Below are 15,470 nucleotides of genomic sequence, written 5' to 3'. Positions count from 1 at the left end.
CTTTCATATTACCCAATGGTATCTACGTATTCCTCATTTTTGATATGATTATATCTAAAAATTAGGAAAATCGATAAAGTAGGAAATTATTTATTAAAGAAAATAAAAAATAGAATTGGATGAAAACCATTGTAAGACACAGGAGAGTTCAAAAGGGAGGTAATTTTCCGTTTTGATTTAAACAAGATGGTTGCAATTTTTAATCTGCTAACACGATTAAAGTTGTTTTTTTTTTTTTTAATAATTCAGTAATGTTCAGATAATTTCGACTGCATAATTTGAAAACTACCATTGTAATTTATTAGAATTGAAAAAGAAAAAAAAATCAGTAGAAACCATTGTTTTTTATCTGAAAACTCCATTTATGGACTACAAAGTTTAGTCCCAATAGTGTAGAAGCGCCTTTTAATCTGTTTCATGAAAATTATAGGATATAATTTTTTTTTTTTTTTAATTTTCGATTGGCTGTTCATTATACTACAACATATATTGCAACAACAAAAAAAATAAATAAATAGATAAATAAAATCAATCATTTTTTTCTCATTTTTTGCTTTCTTTAAAGTCGTAGTTTCTTAACCTTCTTGATCGACCCAAAGTTGTCACAAGTCTTTTTTTTATATATTTAGTCACAAAAAATATATGGTAAACTTAATTATTTAATTCTAAAAATGTAAAATAGCCTACTTGTGTTTCTACACTGATTTCAACTCTTTCCTTTTCCCCGGATTTGATGACGTGACTGAGTTGTAAGTTTCATGTCCATTGTCCAATCGCTTGTCTAATGTTTCAGATTTATGTCACGGATGTTTTACTGGTAAGTTGTGTTAATTGGAACTTATGAATGAATTTAGTTCAGTGTAGGTATTTCTACAAACCATTAATGGCAGATAAGTTGAAAATAAATTATTTTTGGAAGCAATTTTTGCTCTTAACGTGACAATCAATCTCTGCTTTAAAAAGAATTGATAAAATACTAAGGTACTTGTACAGTTTAATTAAGACATTAAAAAAATGAAAATGTCGGGAAAAAAAGTTTAAAGTGTACGTATCGGTTATGGAATGAAGTTCTCCGAAAAAAAAAAATTCACTTAATTTCATCGAGTAGTTTTTGCTTTACAGCGAAAAAACAATTTGTTATGATACCGAGCAAAAGGTTCGATTTTTAGGAAGATTGGTTGGTTGGTTGGTTGGTTGGTTGGTTGGTTGTTTTTGTTTTACGGCATATCAACCCTTTTCGGGTTATTTAATGCCGAATCCAAAGATTTTGAAGAATTTTTTTTTTTAATAGAATATATTTGTTGTTTTCACGCCGGTTTCTATTTAACCCATAGTTGGGACCCTAACAGGTACTACCAGTCCGAGTCAGAGTGGACCTGGGAGCAATGGTAATTAAAGGGTTGCTCCACACTCCCCAAAGCCCACAAGCTGGGGCCCTCACCACTGGATATAGTTTAAGGTCATATCCAGGACCCCCATTGAGGGACTTTTACCCTCTGCAGGGGGGCAGTCGGCGTATTCTAATGCCCCACCGACAGGGCCGGATTTTTAGGAAGAAAAGCTAATATTAAAGATGAGAAGGAGTGTCGGTGCTTTAACTGGAGTTATCTCCCCGTGACGTTTATAAACTCCAAACAAAAATTAAGAAGAAATTCCAGATGTCTGCCTTCAACGCGCTGTCATAAAAACGTGTTTTTTTCCGCTGTAAAAAAGAAAAAAAAAAAAAAAAACTACTCGATCAAATTAAGTGAAATTTTTTTTTCGGAGATCTTCAGTTCAAAACGGATACGTACAATATAACCTTTTTTTTTTTTTTTTTTTGATATTTTCATTTTTTTAATGTCTTGATTAAACTGTACAAGTACCAAAATTTAAAACAATTAAATGATGTCGCTTTGGGGTCGTATGTGAAACTAAAATATATTTTCTTGGTCTTCTGGCTAGGATCCAAGGGTAGTATATGTTCTGTCTAAAGATGGTATAATGATATCGTGGAGTTTCTGTTCGCGCCGGACATCCGTACAATGGAAATATATCACGTCCCCTGGGGATTTTTGGAGCTAAATGAGGGGTGGGGAGGCAAATGCTAAGCTTAGTCATTTTTTTAATACCTCGTTCAGTCCACTGTGCACCCATGGGGGATCATGCATGCTTCATTGTTGTTGTTGTTGTTTTTTTAATATAAGCTATACATTCACTTATTAAGTTTATTTAGTTGTTGTAACTTCACGCTTCTATCATTTCAACTAATTTTCTAGATCAACGATAACTAGTTTGCTTGTAAAAAAATAGAAATAAAAAACGAAAATAAGATGTAGAAGAAGAATAATTAATATTGGTACTCATGCACCTATTGATCCGTGCTGAAATAATAATGTTATTATTTAAAAAGCCATTCTTAACATGGGGAGAGGAGGGTGTTCTGTACCTAGTCTGTACTTAGTGCTTCTTCTACACTTTATTGCCGAAATTGGAGACGCCATTTTATTTCACGCACCTGCTCTCCAAATTTAGGGGAGAACATTGGCCGAAGCATGAAATAAATAACCAAAAAATTAAACTTCCGGAAAGAACTATGAAAAAAAGTAGGGTTTGTATTACTGTACACATAGATTCGAAAAAGTTGTCAAAAAACAAATATATAACAAATAAATGTTATCAAAGGCAAGATAAGTTACTTTTCTACCTAACTGGTTATATTTTTCGTGATTTTATTCAATGTAACGTGCTTATTCAGCTCGAAAAGCATACAGTGTTTACCGATGTATTGTAAAATTCAAAATGGCGCCCGACGCAATCTTTAACACGGTAAGTTCAGGAAAAGATGTTATAAATAATAAACTAGACAAAATACTGTTAATTCGCTCAATATATGTTATCGTGACATTAGTTGACATATATTCGGTGTTTTTTTTTTAAATAGTATTTTGTCTAGTTTATTATTTATAACACCTTTTTCCAAACTTACCATGTTAAAGAGAGTGTCGGGCACCATTTTGAATTTTCCAATACATATCGATAAACACTGCATGTTTTTCGAGCTGAATAAAACATGTTACACTGAATAAAAACAAAAACAATGTATCCAGTTAGGTAGAAAAGTAACTTATCTTACCTTTGATAACATTTATTTGTATGTATTTGTTTTTTGACAACTTTTTCGAATCTGTGTGTACAGTAATACAAACCCAAAAAGTAAATAAAGAAAGTGAAAGAGAACATATATCCGTAATTGTTTTGGAAATGTTTCCATTTGATTAATGAGAACGGGAAAGTTTTCATGGAACATTTTTTTTTTTTTAATTTTATTAAAAACAGAAAATGAAATGACATATAATGGTTTAAACTGGACGAGCGCCATTTGAAAACAAAACCAAAACATTTATTGTATAAAAATTTATCAAAATATAATTGGAAAAACATTTATTGAAAAGTTTGCGTTAAAAAAATATGATTTTAATAAAACAATTTTGTAATGAAAGCAACATTTATAAAATAGTTTTTTTTTTTTTTTTTTTTTTTTCGAACAAATAATTTTAAACAGTTTAATTTTTTATTTATTTCATGCTTCGGCCATAGTCTCCCCTGGATTTGGAGAGCAGGTGCGTGAAATAAAATGGCGTCTCCAATTTCGGCAATAAAGTGTAGAAGCACTCTGTACTTTAACCTTACAATTGAATAAAAAAAACATAAAACTTTAATTAAACTTGGAAATAAGATTTAAAAAACAGCGCAGATCAGTAAGTGCATTATTAGAACCTTAATTCATGAAAGCAAAAACAGAAAAAGTAAGTTATTATTTTATTTATTTCAGCAGAATAAAAAAAAAAGTACATCCTCGCCAAATGAACACACCTAAAATTGATATAAAACAAATAAGAAAATAGCTATAAAAAGAAAAGGTAGGTGATCATTTTACGCTAAACTGATCCCTCATTCTAAAGTCTAAACCATTTTATTTTTTGTTTTATTTATGTTTTACCATTAGCTTTTTCAGGCTACTTACGTCTAATAACTTATGAATGTAGAATCTCATTTTCTTTGCGGATAAATAAAAAAAAAATCAGTTCCCAAATTTAAGATGCCGGAAGTGAACTCGTGTTTGCTTTAGTGTAAAATGGGGAAATAAACGATTAAAGAAAAAAGGAACAGTTAACAATAGTTTATTTATCATTATCAACGATTCTAAAAGAACCGCTACGTGCATGATCGTAAAATTCAATGTGTTGATTGCTAGAAACTTGCATCACGGTTGTCTCTAAGTGGAAGTCAGTCTGTTTTAGAATTCTTGGTGCTTAAAAGGGACATAACTGTCTATGCCTTTTTTTATTTGGATGTTTTTTTGGTACTTGTACAGTTTAATCAATTCATTAAAAAATGAAAATATCGAGAAAAAAAAAACCGTTATATTGTACGTATCCGTTTTGAACTGAAGATCTCCGAAAAAAAATTTCACTTAATTTGATCGAGTAGTTTTTTTTTTTTTTTTTTTTTTTTACAGCGGAGCGGAAAAACACGTTTTTATGAAAGAAGGCAGGCATCTTGGATTTTTTTTCTTAATATTTGTTTACTGTTTATAAACGTCACGGGTGTTAGAATTTTTTTTGTACCAATTAGTACATCATCCCCCCCCCCCCGTTTACATTTATTATTTTTTATCTGGTTCTTGTATTTGATTTTTTGTATTTTGTATCTTTTTTGATTCTTAGTTTCGTACATTTTGGGTTTGTACGAAACTCCCTTTAATTTGGAAAAAAAGGGAAATACTAGCTCCGTAATGACGTCACGAGCCCAGCGCCAATTTCGGGCTTTTTTGAAATTCTGGCCATGAGGATATTGGGCGTTCTTTTCATTGCCCGGCGCTGAAAATGGAATTTTGACGAGCCTCCTTCAAAGAAGAAAACCCGGCAAGAATACCCCGGGCATGCGACGAAGCATGCTTCTGAAAACTATCTACGTTGTTACGTTTTGCACATATTTTTGAAGGAGTGTAATTATTTTTAAGAAAAGACCTTATTTTACGTGACAAGGAATTTTGGAACCTCCTATAAAGAAGAAAACCTGGCAAGAATACCCCGGACATGCGACGTGGCATGCTTCTGAAATCCATCTGCGTGTCTACGGTTTGCTCGCACATAGAAGGATAGAAAATTCTAAAAGGACTTTAAGCGAGAAAAAAAGAAAAAGGCACGTGCCTGACTGGCTTTCAATTTGTGAGTACGCTCCTAAAATTTATTACATATTAGAGTGTGATTAGGAACTGCTATTCTGAATCTTATTATTGTATTCATTCATGGATATAACATCTTCATTATAAGAACCAGTGTTATTTTTTTCATTATGTGTTACCTTGGCGTTTTTTTTTTTAATTTAATGCCCGTAAAGGGAAAAATTTACAACTAATTTTATTGTGAATAAAATCTCTTCTTCGGTTCAAAGCAAGACCTTTATATTTTATTCTTTACCTCCACCCCCCCTCTTTTATTTCATGCTGTCATTTTTTTCAGGTTAGTTACTTTAGCGTCGAATTTATCTGGAAGCAAGATAAATTTCCGACACGGGGAAATAACTCCAGTTAAAGCGCCGACACTCCCTCCCCATCTTTAATACTAGCTTTTCTTCCTAAAAATCGAACCTTTTGTTCGGTATCATAACAAATTGTTTTTTTTTTTTGTTGTTGTAAAACAAAAACTACTTGATGAAATTAAATGAATTTTTTTTTCGGAGAACTCCATGATATAACAGATACGTACGATATAAACTTTTTTCGATATTTTCATTTTTTAACGTCTTGATTAAACTGTACAAGTACCGATTTTTTTATTTATTAAATGTTAAAAGTGTTTCAAATGATATTTTTGTTTCATTTTTTTTTTTTAATTGCATAAAATTCTTTTATTTTTAAAAATTTCAGTTAATCACCTGAAAATTCAAAAGAATTACAATGGATATAAAAATGCCTGTGGATGTCTGTGAGTTTTAAAAAATTATTTTTTTATTTGAACTTGATTGTACCCGTGTGGGGATACTAACAAATTCGAATTTTATTAAACACTAGGAGGGGGCGGGGGGACTTGCCGGTCATAAAATACTCTTAAATATATTTTAATTCATGCAGATTTCGGATATATTGTTACAGAGTCAATTCTCTCTCTCTCTCTCTCTCTCTCTCTCTCTCTCTCTCTCTCTCTCTCTCTCTCTATTTCTGTAGAAATATATTTTGTTATAATATATATATGAATCCTTATTTAAGAAGCTCAATGTAATTACAGAGCAGTATAGAAAAAAAAATGACAAAAAGTTATATTCCAAAATTCATGATGTTGACCATCTTATAATTTATAAAAGGAATAAATTATAAGATGGTCAACATTATGAATTTTGGAATATAACTTTTTGTCATTTATTCTATATATATATATATATATCTCAAGGTATTCAGGAAATAAAACCCATGAATTAAAACGAGGTTTTTAAGAGAATTAAAACGAGATTAAAAAGAGAGCTCAATAAAAATATTTATATTATTATTATATATATATATATATATAGAGAGAGAGAGAGAGAGAGAGAGAGTTATCAGAATAATGAGATGAATTGGATCACAGATTATTGAATCTTGCGGTATCAAGTCTTACAAAATATTCCTGGGAGGTAATATTTTTATATAAGATAATCCCAGCCAAATAAGAATTGCTCAATATACAAGATAAGGCAAAATAAAATGTATAAAAGATAATATTGCTCAATATACAAGATAACGCAAAATATAAGATAGGCAAGATAATATTGCTCAATAATAAGGCAAGAAAATATTGCTGAATAATATTACTCAATAATAAGGCAAGATAATATTGCTCAATATACAAGATAAGGCAAAATAAAATCTATAAAAATAATATTGCTCAATATATATAACGCAAAATATAAGATAGGCAAGATGATATCGCTGAATAATAAGGCAAGAAAATATTGCTGAATAATATTGCTCGATAGTAAGGCAAGATAATATTGAAACTGACATAGAATCGAAACAATATAGCTGAAGACTTAGTTGACTAGTCCGTATTAATAGTATTAATAAAACATATAAATACTAGTTTCAAAAGTTAATAAGAAAATGACTTGGGTGGCCATCAGCTGGAATTAAAGCCAAAACATGTAGCCTCCATCTGCATTCCCTATTGCTTGATCTAACCCGATAAATAGATAAAAAAGATTTAAAATTAAACCAATTCTAGTTATACCATTGAATTTGCGCATGCGTAAAACTAATAAAATTTGTAGGCAAGTTGGATAGAACATTTTGCATTTCAACTTTCCAACATATTTCTGTATGTATTCATCCATCCAAACAAAGATTTTACTCGTAAACTATCCTTGGTGTATGATTTATATTTCCTGTTAATTTCAGTGGTATGTAACCAGCAGTTTAAGAGTTTATCGGTTAAATACAAATACATACATCTACTGTTTTATTTATATAGTCAAAGATATAAACAAAACGTGAGAATAATATAATAATAATAATAATAATAATAATAACAATAATAATAATAACAATAATAATAATAACAATAATAATATTAATAATAATAACAATAAAAATAATAATAAAAATCTTGCCGTCCCAGCAGCCCACAAGGTGAAGATCAAAGAGACAGAAAAACAAAAAAAATATACGGAACTTACCAACAAGCTGGAAGCAATATGGAACCTAAAGAAAATACCAATAATTGTAGGAGCACTAGGACCAGTCCCAAAGAACATGAATAAAAGATTAGGAGAAATCAGAATCGATGGGAAAACTGAGATTATGCATTGAACAATAATGCTGAAAACAACTGAAATCTTAAGGAAAACCCTTGAGTGCAGAAACTAGTCCACATGAGCAACAATTTCTAACCGGGTATATAGAAACTACAACAGAAGTGAAACAAAAAGATGAAACTAAGAGAACTTGTTTACCAAAAGTGAAAATTGACTAATATTAGTAATCCCCATTTCCCCTCCTCCCTCCCTTTCCCTCTTCCTTTCCCTTTCTCTCTTCCTTTCCCTTTCTCTCCACCCCACCAAAATTGGCGTCAGCATAACAGGCGCACCATTAAATAGTCAAAGGGTCAAGGAGGATAGAAAGACCGAGGAGAGAAAGCACTAACTATGCCTCCACTGGATGAGTGTAGATAGGACTGGGACCTTGGGGAGTATTATTGCCACTCAAATTCCAATAAAGATCAATAGTCACTGCCAACAAGAAATCAGTAGTAAACGGTTGTTGGGATAACACAAATTAATTTGCAAATGACATCAAAAGAGGTGGAGAGTACTAGAAATCTGAGGAGACTTGTTGTCTCTCAGATTCCAGAGAACACCACAAATCATTCTCAAAGAGAACCTGTGTGAAAACTTTTAGTACGCCAGTATTGAATTATGACCACATATCGGTCAAGGGAGATAATTCAGCATGATGGTGTTATTTACAGTTGTCATCTGCTTCTTCCATTTTGTGTTTAGATTTTCGGTTTGGTTTGAAGTTTCATTCAGTACACTTGAGAATAAAATCTCTTTGTTCCTTCAAACAGTTTCATGTGATATGTTTTTATTTACTGGCATGGTGGCAGCGGTTTATTTCCCCTCATTCACTATTCTGAATGAGTAAAGAAAGAAAAAGAATATTTTTTCTTTAAATAAGGAGTATATTACCCACCAACTGATTGGGCGACCACCAGAATAGATTATCGTGACAAAACTGGACTATCGAAGTGTCTCTTATCCATATATACCAGTTGTTCAAGTATATCTCAGTATGTCTACATGTGCCCATAAGCAGTGGTGCCTGGGAAATAATGAGACCATCTCTTCCTTTGAAGTGTGGAGAAATAACTCTGTATATTGTCTGTCTCTTCATAGAAACTATGCCCCATTCCTTGAGATGAACTGGGAAAAGAAGTCACACGCTCATCCACACCAGAGCTTCACAAATGATAGTATTGAAGTACCTGATGTCAACAGACTCAGTGCTATCCAAAAAAACAATATAGTGAAGATGATGTTGAGACAGGTAGCAAAGTACTGCTCCAACATATCACGGAGTGCCATTGTTAAGAACGTCAATAACAAATGTTTGGCAAACCATAAGACAACATTATGGCTTCCAGACTAGTGGCTCTCACTTCCTGGACTTCGATTCCATGAGGTTTGAACCGGATGAACAGCCAGAAGTTTTATTTCAGAAACTTGCAGCCTTCATTGACACTGACATCAATATACAGCATCATGACAATGTTCTCACAGAAGACAAAGAAGATTACATTAGAGAATCTAATAGTCCTGGACTGGCTCAGGAGGGGAGCTCTCCACCACAATTAGAAAAGGGTTATAATGGCTGCTCAAGACCAGAGATTGATGACCAATGCATTCAAGAAGATGGCAGGGATCAGTACAAAAACAGGTTCTGCCACACAGAATTGGAAAGTTTGAACCATCTGGTATCAAGTTGCAAGGTTCTTTTGGGGGACAACTACTACACAGCAAGACATGATGGAGTATATAAGTACCTCCACTGGACCATGTAAATAATTAAACATCCAGTGTAACAACAAGTGCTGGGAACATCAACCTGGAAGAACAGTTGGAAATTACATATACTACCATACATATACATTACGACCATGTAATCCCTACAGCCACTTACCTTGAAAATGCTGCTGTCAAACCTGACATAGTTATATGGAATAAGTCAGAGAGAGTGGCAACCTTGGTTAAAGTGAGTGTCCCTAATGATGGAGGTCTGAACAGAGCTGAAATGGAGAAACAGACCAAATACAAAGGTCTCATGTATGATATGAAAAAACTCTAGAATCTTAGGCAGATATCAATCATACCAGTTATTATAGGTACCACAGGGTTTATGAAGAAGAACCTGAAGTCCTACCTTATCAATATTCCTGGTGAACCAAGTGCAAAAGAGATCCAGACAATTGCACTTAAGGGAACAGCGAGGATACTAAAAACAGCTCTCGGTTGGTTTCAATAAAAACTAGACGGCACATACACCTGTATGCTATGAACAGTATTAAATATATCTTGGCAAAATCATCTCATGAAGCAGCAACTTTATGGCAACCTACTTGCCATATCTAATACCATAAGAAGGGACGCCTACGATTTGCCGGTCACTGTCTGAGGAGCAAGCATGAATTTGTGAGTGATGTATTGCTATGGACTCCACGACACGGACGCACGCGCAAGCAAAGGACAACCTAGATCCACGTACATCCAGCAAATAGCACAGGATGCCAATTGTGAACCTGAAGATCTGAGGCAGCTGATGGAAGACAGGAAACTCTGGAGAGGAAGAGTTAGATTGGTCCGGGCAAGGAGCCCATCCTAATGATGATGATGATGATGTGAAAAGACAGAAAATGTATGAGTGTGTAATCTAATTGTATTTTGAAAAGAGAGAAAAATATGAATTGAAATTTGTAAGTTTAAAAAATCAGTATAATGCAAATTTTTTTGTTCTAATTAAAAAACAAATTTTTGTTTTTATTATAAATAAATAAATGTTTAATTTTTTTTTAATTTCTGCATTGTACTGGCTGTTTAAACTTACAAATTTCATTTCAAATTTAGACAATGTTTACATTGTGAAAAAAAAAATCACTAATTCCATTTCACGTAGGCCACACGTGTCTCCTGAAGAAAATATTTGAAAACATCAGCAATGAAAGAATGCACTTTACTTTTCTAATGATGAAATGACATGAAGAAGAAAAAACACAAACTGATTATATTCCTGATGATGGCATTATATTGTTGAAATTTAGTTGAGTTAGCTATATATTTTTTTCCTGAAATGTACACGAAACACAATATGAAAACAGAAAATTAGGCACAAGGCCACTCAAAAATTGGGGAGAGGGGGTCTCTGGTCATCCTCGTTATTCATTGCACAAACACATTGGGAGGTCATCCTACTTAAGATTACCTGAATCAAATGTTTTTTTTTAAACAATGTATGTATATATATATATATATAATGATTACTTAATTTTTTTTTTTTACAAGGAGGTCACCACTTATCAAGGCCCGGAAGCCACTCAGGGATAAGGGTTATTGCATGTACAGTACGTTGTACATTAGTGTTGAGATTTCATAAATTTAATCACATTAATTAATATACGAAAGTATAAATTTATGCATAAACTTTAAGTATTTACTTCAACAGTAAATATACGTAGGTAGAGCTAGATAGTAAGTTATAAAATATAAAATATATAATATATGGCAATTAAGCTACACAGAATATTCTGCATCATGAAACGCAGAATATTCTGTGTAGCTTAATTGCAATATACATTTTATAACTTACTATATATATATATATAAAGTAAAAATAAAATTGTATAAGTTCATAAGTTATAAGTTGTATTTAGTTCATTGGCGTGGGGTGAGGGAAAAAGTCCCAAAGTAACACACAAAATGTTAGTAGGACCCTCCCAACCCTCTCTAGGTGGTAGACCACCCTCTGTTTTCTGGCTTAATGGGGACCCAGAAAACAAGTAGGTCAATCTTTAAATGGGTCTGAAGAAGAAGAAGAAGAACAAGAAGAAGAAGAAGAAGAAGATAGTGTGTCTTGTATGGTTGTTTGAGTTATATATATCTTTATTGCTCTGAAATGTCCAAAAATAAAATACAAAAACAAAAAATTAAGCACAAGGCCACTCAAAAATTGGGGAGACAGGGTTTATGGTCATCTTCGTCAGTGTACCTTTTGTTGATCTATGCTAGTCCCAGCTAGGGTTCTCATTCACCACAATACCTGCAAACACACCGGGGGGGGGGGGGGGGCTACTTAAGATTGTCTGATTCAATTTTTTTTTTTAAATAACTAACAAATATATATATATATATATACATATACATATATATATATATATATATATATATATATATATATATATATATATATATATATATATATACTAGCAGGGTAGACTCTTTCATATGTAATATATTGATGTGGCCATTCTGTACATGTTCAGTGTAAATGGATATGCCCTGATATTATTGTACCTATTTACTATGCCTCCCCACGGGACAGAGTTAGACACCAGGGTCGTTTTTTAACGTGGAGAAAAGGTACAAAAATAAAAATTGTCTCACTCGTGAAGGATTTCTCCTCCACCGAAAGAGAACAAGAAATAGAAGTGCAGCATCTGAAGAACAGATACTACACTTTGATCTTGGCCAAAAGGCTAAGGTCAAAATTATTGTACCTATTTACTATGCCTCCCCACGGGACAGAGTTAGACACCAGGGTCGTTTTTTAACGTGGAGAAAAGGTACAAAAATAAAAATTGTCTCACTCGTGAAGGATTTCTCCTCCACCGAAAGAGAACAAGAAATAGAAGTGCAGCATCTGAAGAACAGATGGTATTTATTTGCTCCCCCACCGAGCAAATTAGGCACAAGGCCGATTTTTAATGTGAGGAGTGAAGGGGGGGGGAGGGAAAAAGGGGACCAGCTCCCGAGAGGTGGGAAATGGGAGCTGGTTAATGGTCAGGCATGTGGGGTTGCCCCCACATCTGGTCTTTGCTAGTCATAGCTGGTCTTTGCTAGTCAAAGCTTGCAGTATCTGAAGAACAGATACTACACTTTGATCTTGACCAAAAGGCCAAGAATGCTATAAATATTTATCCAAGCTAGCAGGGTCGCCCTGTATAGCCCGGTCATAATAAAATATGCTTAAATATATTTTAATTTTTGCAGATTTCGTATATATTATTATAGAGTCAATTTTCTATCGATTCTTATGTTATAAAGTTGTGATTTCAAAAATAAAAAAATATATCCATATGACTTTTTCTTGGTCTATGCTAGGCCTAACTAGGGTTATCATTCACCACAATACCACATACCATGGGGAGGGGGGGTCCTACTTAAGATTCCCCCCCCCCCCGGAATCAATTTTTTTGTTTTTTTAAATAACTAACAAAATGTATATATATATATATATATATATATATATATATATATAAGTAAAAACAAGTGAAGCATGAATGGTCTCCCATGAGTGCACAGTGAACAAGGCATAAAAAAGGATTAAGTTCAGCATTGCCCCCTCCCCCCCATTTAGCCCCAAAAGTCATCAGAGGACATCAAATCCTGGTGAAAATGAACAAATGGTGCAGTTTTAGGCTTTAACATATGTAAATTTGAGTTCAGCACCATGCAAAAAAAGAGATGACTAAGTCCATCATTTGCCCCCAACCCCGTTTAACCCCAAAAGTCCCGAAGGCCTTAACATATTTAAATTTGAGTTCAACACCATGCAAAACTGCTAAATAGATGTACACAGAACATTTTGGACAAATATGGTAAAATAGTCCCAAAAATGGAGTGTTTTTATTGGCCCTAAAAGAGCCCCTGAGACACACCCAAGAGTTATCACAAAATATAGGTAAACAGAATTATATAGAAATCAGTTAGTTATAACTTTTCAGAAAGTTTTATAAAAATCCAAGGCATCAATTTTTTTTTAATAAACACAAAAGTGTAAATCTTAGCCATTTTAACCTGAAGGCAGCTCTAAATTTTCCCAAAAAATCCATTCTGTTATTTTTTACTCATATCATGTTTAATGTTTGTGCAAAATTTCAAAAAATTCCGAGGTGTAGTTATTGAGAAAAGTACAGACACAGACAAGGGTGAATTTACAGGTCCATCCTCCTTTTATTGGAGGCAATAAAATTGTATACAGTCATTTTAGTTGATTATAAACAAAGAAATGTTTATTGCTGATTTAAAAACAAAAATCTGTGTTTTACTGGCTTTTTGAACTTACAAATTTCAATTCGAATTTAAACAACGTTTACATTGAGGAATAAAAAAAAACAATAATAGAGAAAAATACGTTTTAGACTTACACAGTTGAGGCATCAGTGAAAAGAGGGTAAAATTTGAGTTTAGGGCCCGCCTCATGTTCGGTATAGAAAAATATATTTCTTTTTGTAGATTTCGGTGTGCTAAAAACGAATCTGCTGATAGTTTCTATTGCTGAGAAATAGTTCTCATGATATGAAGAAATTACCTTTTCAAAAAGTGAGTGATCACTTTTCGATGTAAATTTAACTTAAAATGAGCACCCACTTTCTGGCCACCTAGTGAGGGGACATTTTTTTGTTTGTTTATTGGCTAAAAGGTTTTTTTGTTTGTTTTTTTTTCCTGCTTTCATCTTTCAATAAAGACACGAGAAAAAAAAAAAAAAAGAATCGTGGTATTTCTTATATTATCAGTGGTGACCATTTCTGTACACGTAAGTGCACACATATTTTTCCTGCAAACAAGTAGTTTTCTAGATATTAAGCAATGTAATTCCTTATGTTATCAGTGGTGACCATTTCTACACATGCAAGTGTGTATATTTTTGCCCCAAACAAGTAGCTTTCCTGATATTAAGCCATGTAATTCTATGCTATCGGTGGCAGCCATTTCTGTACACGCATGCGTGCGCATATTTTTGATGCACGTGCGTCAAAAAATATGTGCATACAAAAATGGCCACCATTGATAACATAGCATTACATGGCTTAATATCAGGAAAGCCACTTGTTTTTAATCTAATTTTAAATTGTCCGCCAAAGATTACTACACTCTGTGAGAAGGCATTTTAGTACGCAAGTGCACATTTAACAGCCTTCTGTTTATGCTACCATGCGCTCACGTGTAGCATTAATGAAGGCTGTGAAAGGGCGGAAAATAGTCCCAGGGTTCAGGGGTTAATACCATGCAAACTGTAAATTTGCAACAGAAATGGTTATCATACTCTATTAAAACACACTGAAACGTACAAAAAAATTTTTTTTTTCTATATGAACATGAGACAGACCTTAAAGTAAAATAATGCTTAAAAGAGTTGGTGATATTTTAGTGTGACAGAAACAGTAGCAGCTGGAATGGTGAATAGTTTGGCGTATATGATGGTCGCTTTTTGACAGATCTGTTTCATCCATTGGGTGAAGTGTCTTTTTGTCCTCTCTGGGATTATTTTATAATTTATGATTAGCTCATAGTAGAAGTAGTAGTAGTAGTAGTAGAAGAAGAAAAAGAAGAAAAAGAAGAATATTATTATTATTATTATTATTATTGATTTATTTTTTTTTATTTTACTTATTTTTATTTTTTTACTTATTTTTTATTTTACTTATTTTTATTTTTTTTACTTATTTTTTATTTTTTTACTTATTTTTTATTTTTTTACTTATTTTTATTTTTTTTACTTATTTTTTATTTTACTTATTTTTATTTTTTTACTTATTTTTTATTTTACTTATTTTCATTTTTTTTACTTATTTTTTATTTTTTTACTTATTTTTTATTTTTTTACTTATTTTTTATTTTTTTTACTTATTTTTATTTTTTTTACTTATTTTTTATTTTACTTATTTTTATTTTTTTACTTACTC

The 15,470-nt window shown here is 32.5% G+C and overlaps 1 protein-coding gene across 12 annotated transcripts in view; it reads left to right on the top strand.

Moving 5' to 3' along the window:
* The window catches only part of LOC145283838 (uncharacterized), a 240,039-nt gene that overhangs the window by 131,894 nt on the left and 92,675 nt on the right, over positions 1 to 15,470 (top strand). For 6 of the 12 annotated variants that reach the window (XM_080132947.1, XM_080132941.1, XM_080132946.1 and 3 more), the window contains one exon: positions 5,915 to 5,972. The exons of 5 other annotated variants lie outside the window; for them this stretch is intronic. In XM_080132947.1, coding sequence (XP_079989073.1) covers positions 5,945 to 5,972 — 28 coding nt within the window. In that variant the 5' untranslated portion in view covers positions 5,915 to 5,944. Of the gene's footprint in view, positions 1 to 3,878; positions 3,903 to 5,914; positions 5,973 to 15,470 lie in introns of those variants that run through there. One more of the 12 variants, XM_080132944.1, reaches the window with a different exon arrangement.

This window comes from Euprymna scolopes, chromosome 8, assembly GCF_053919585.1.
Source record: "Euprymna scolopes isolate OS-2025 chromosome 8, ASM5391958v1, whole genome shotgun sequence".
Taxonomy (NCBI): domain Eukaryota; kingdom Metazoa; phylum Mollusca; class Cephalopoda; order Sepiida; family Sepiolidae; genus Euprymna; species Euprymna scolopes.
The sequence above is the reverse complement of the archived record's forward strand: the minus strand, read 5'-3'. Positions and strand labels throughout refer to the sequence as shown.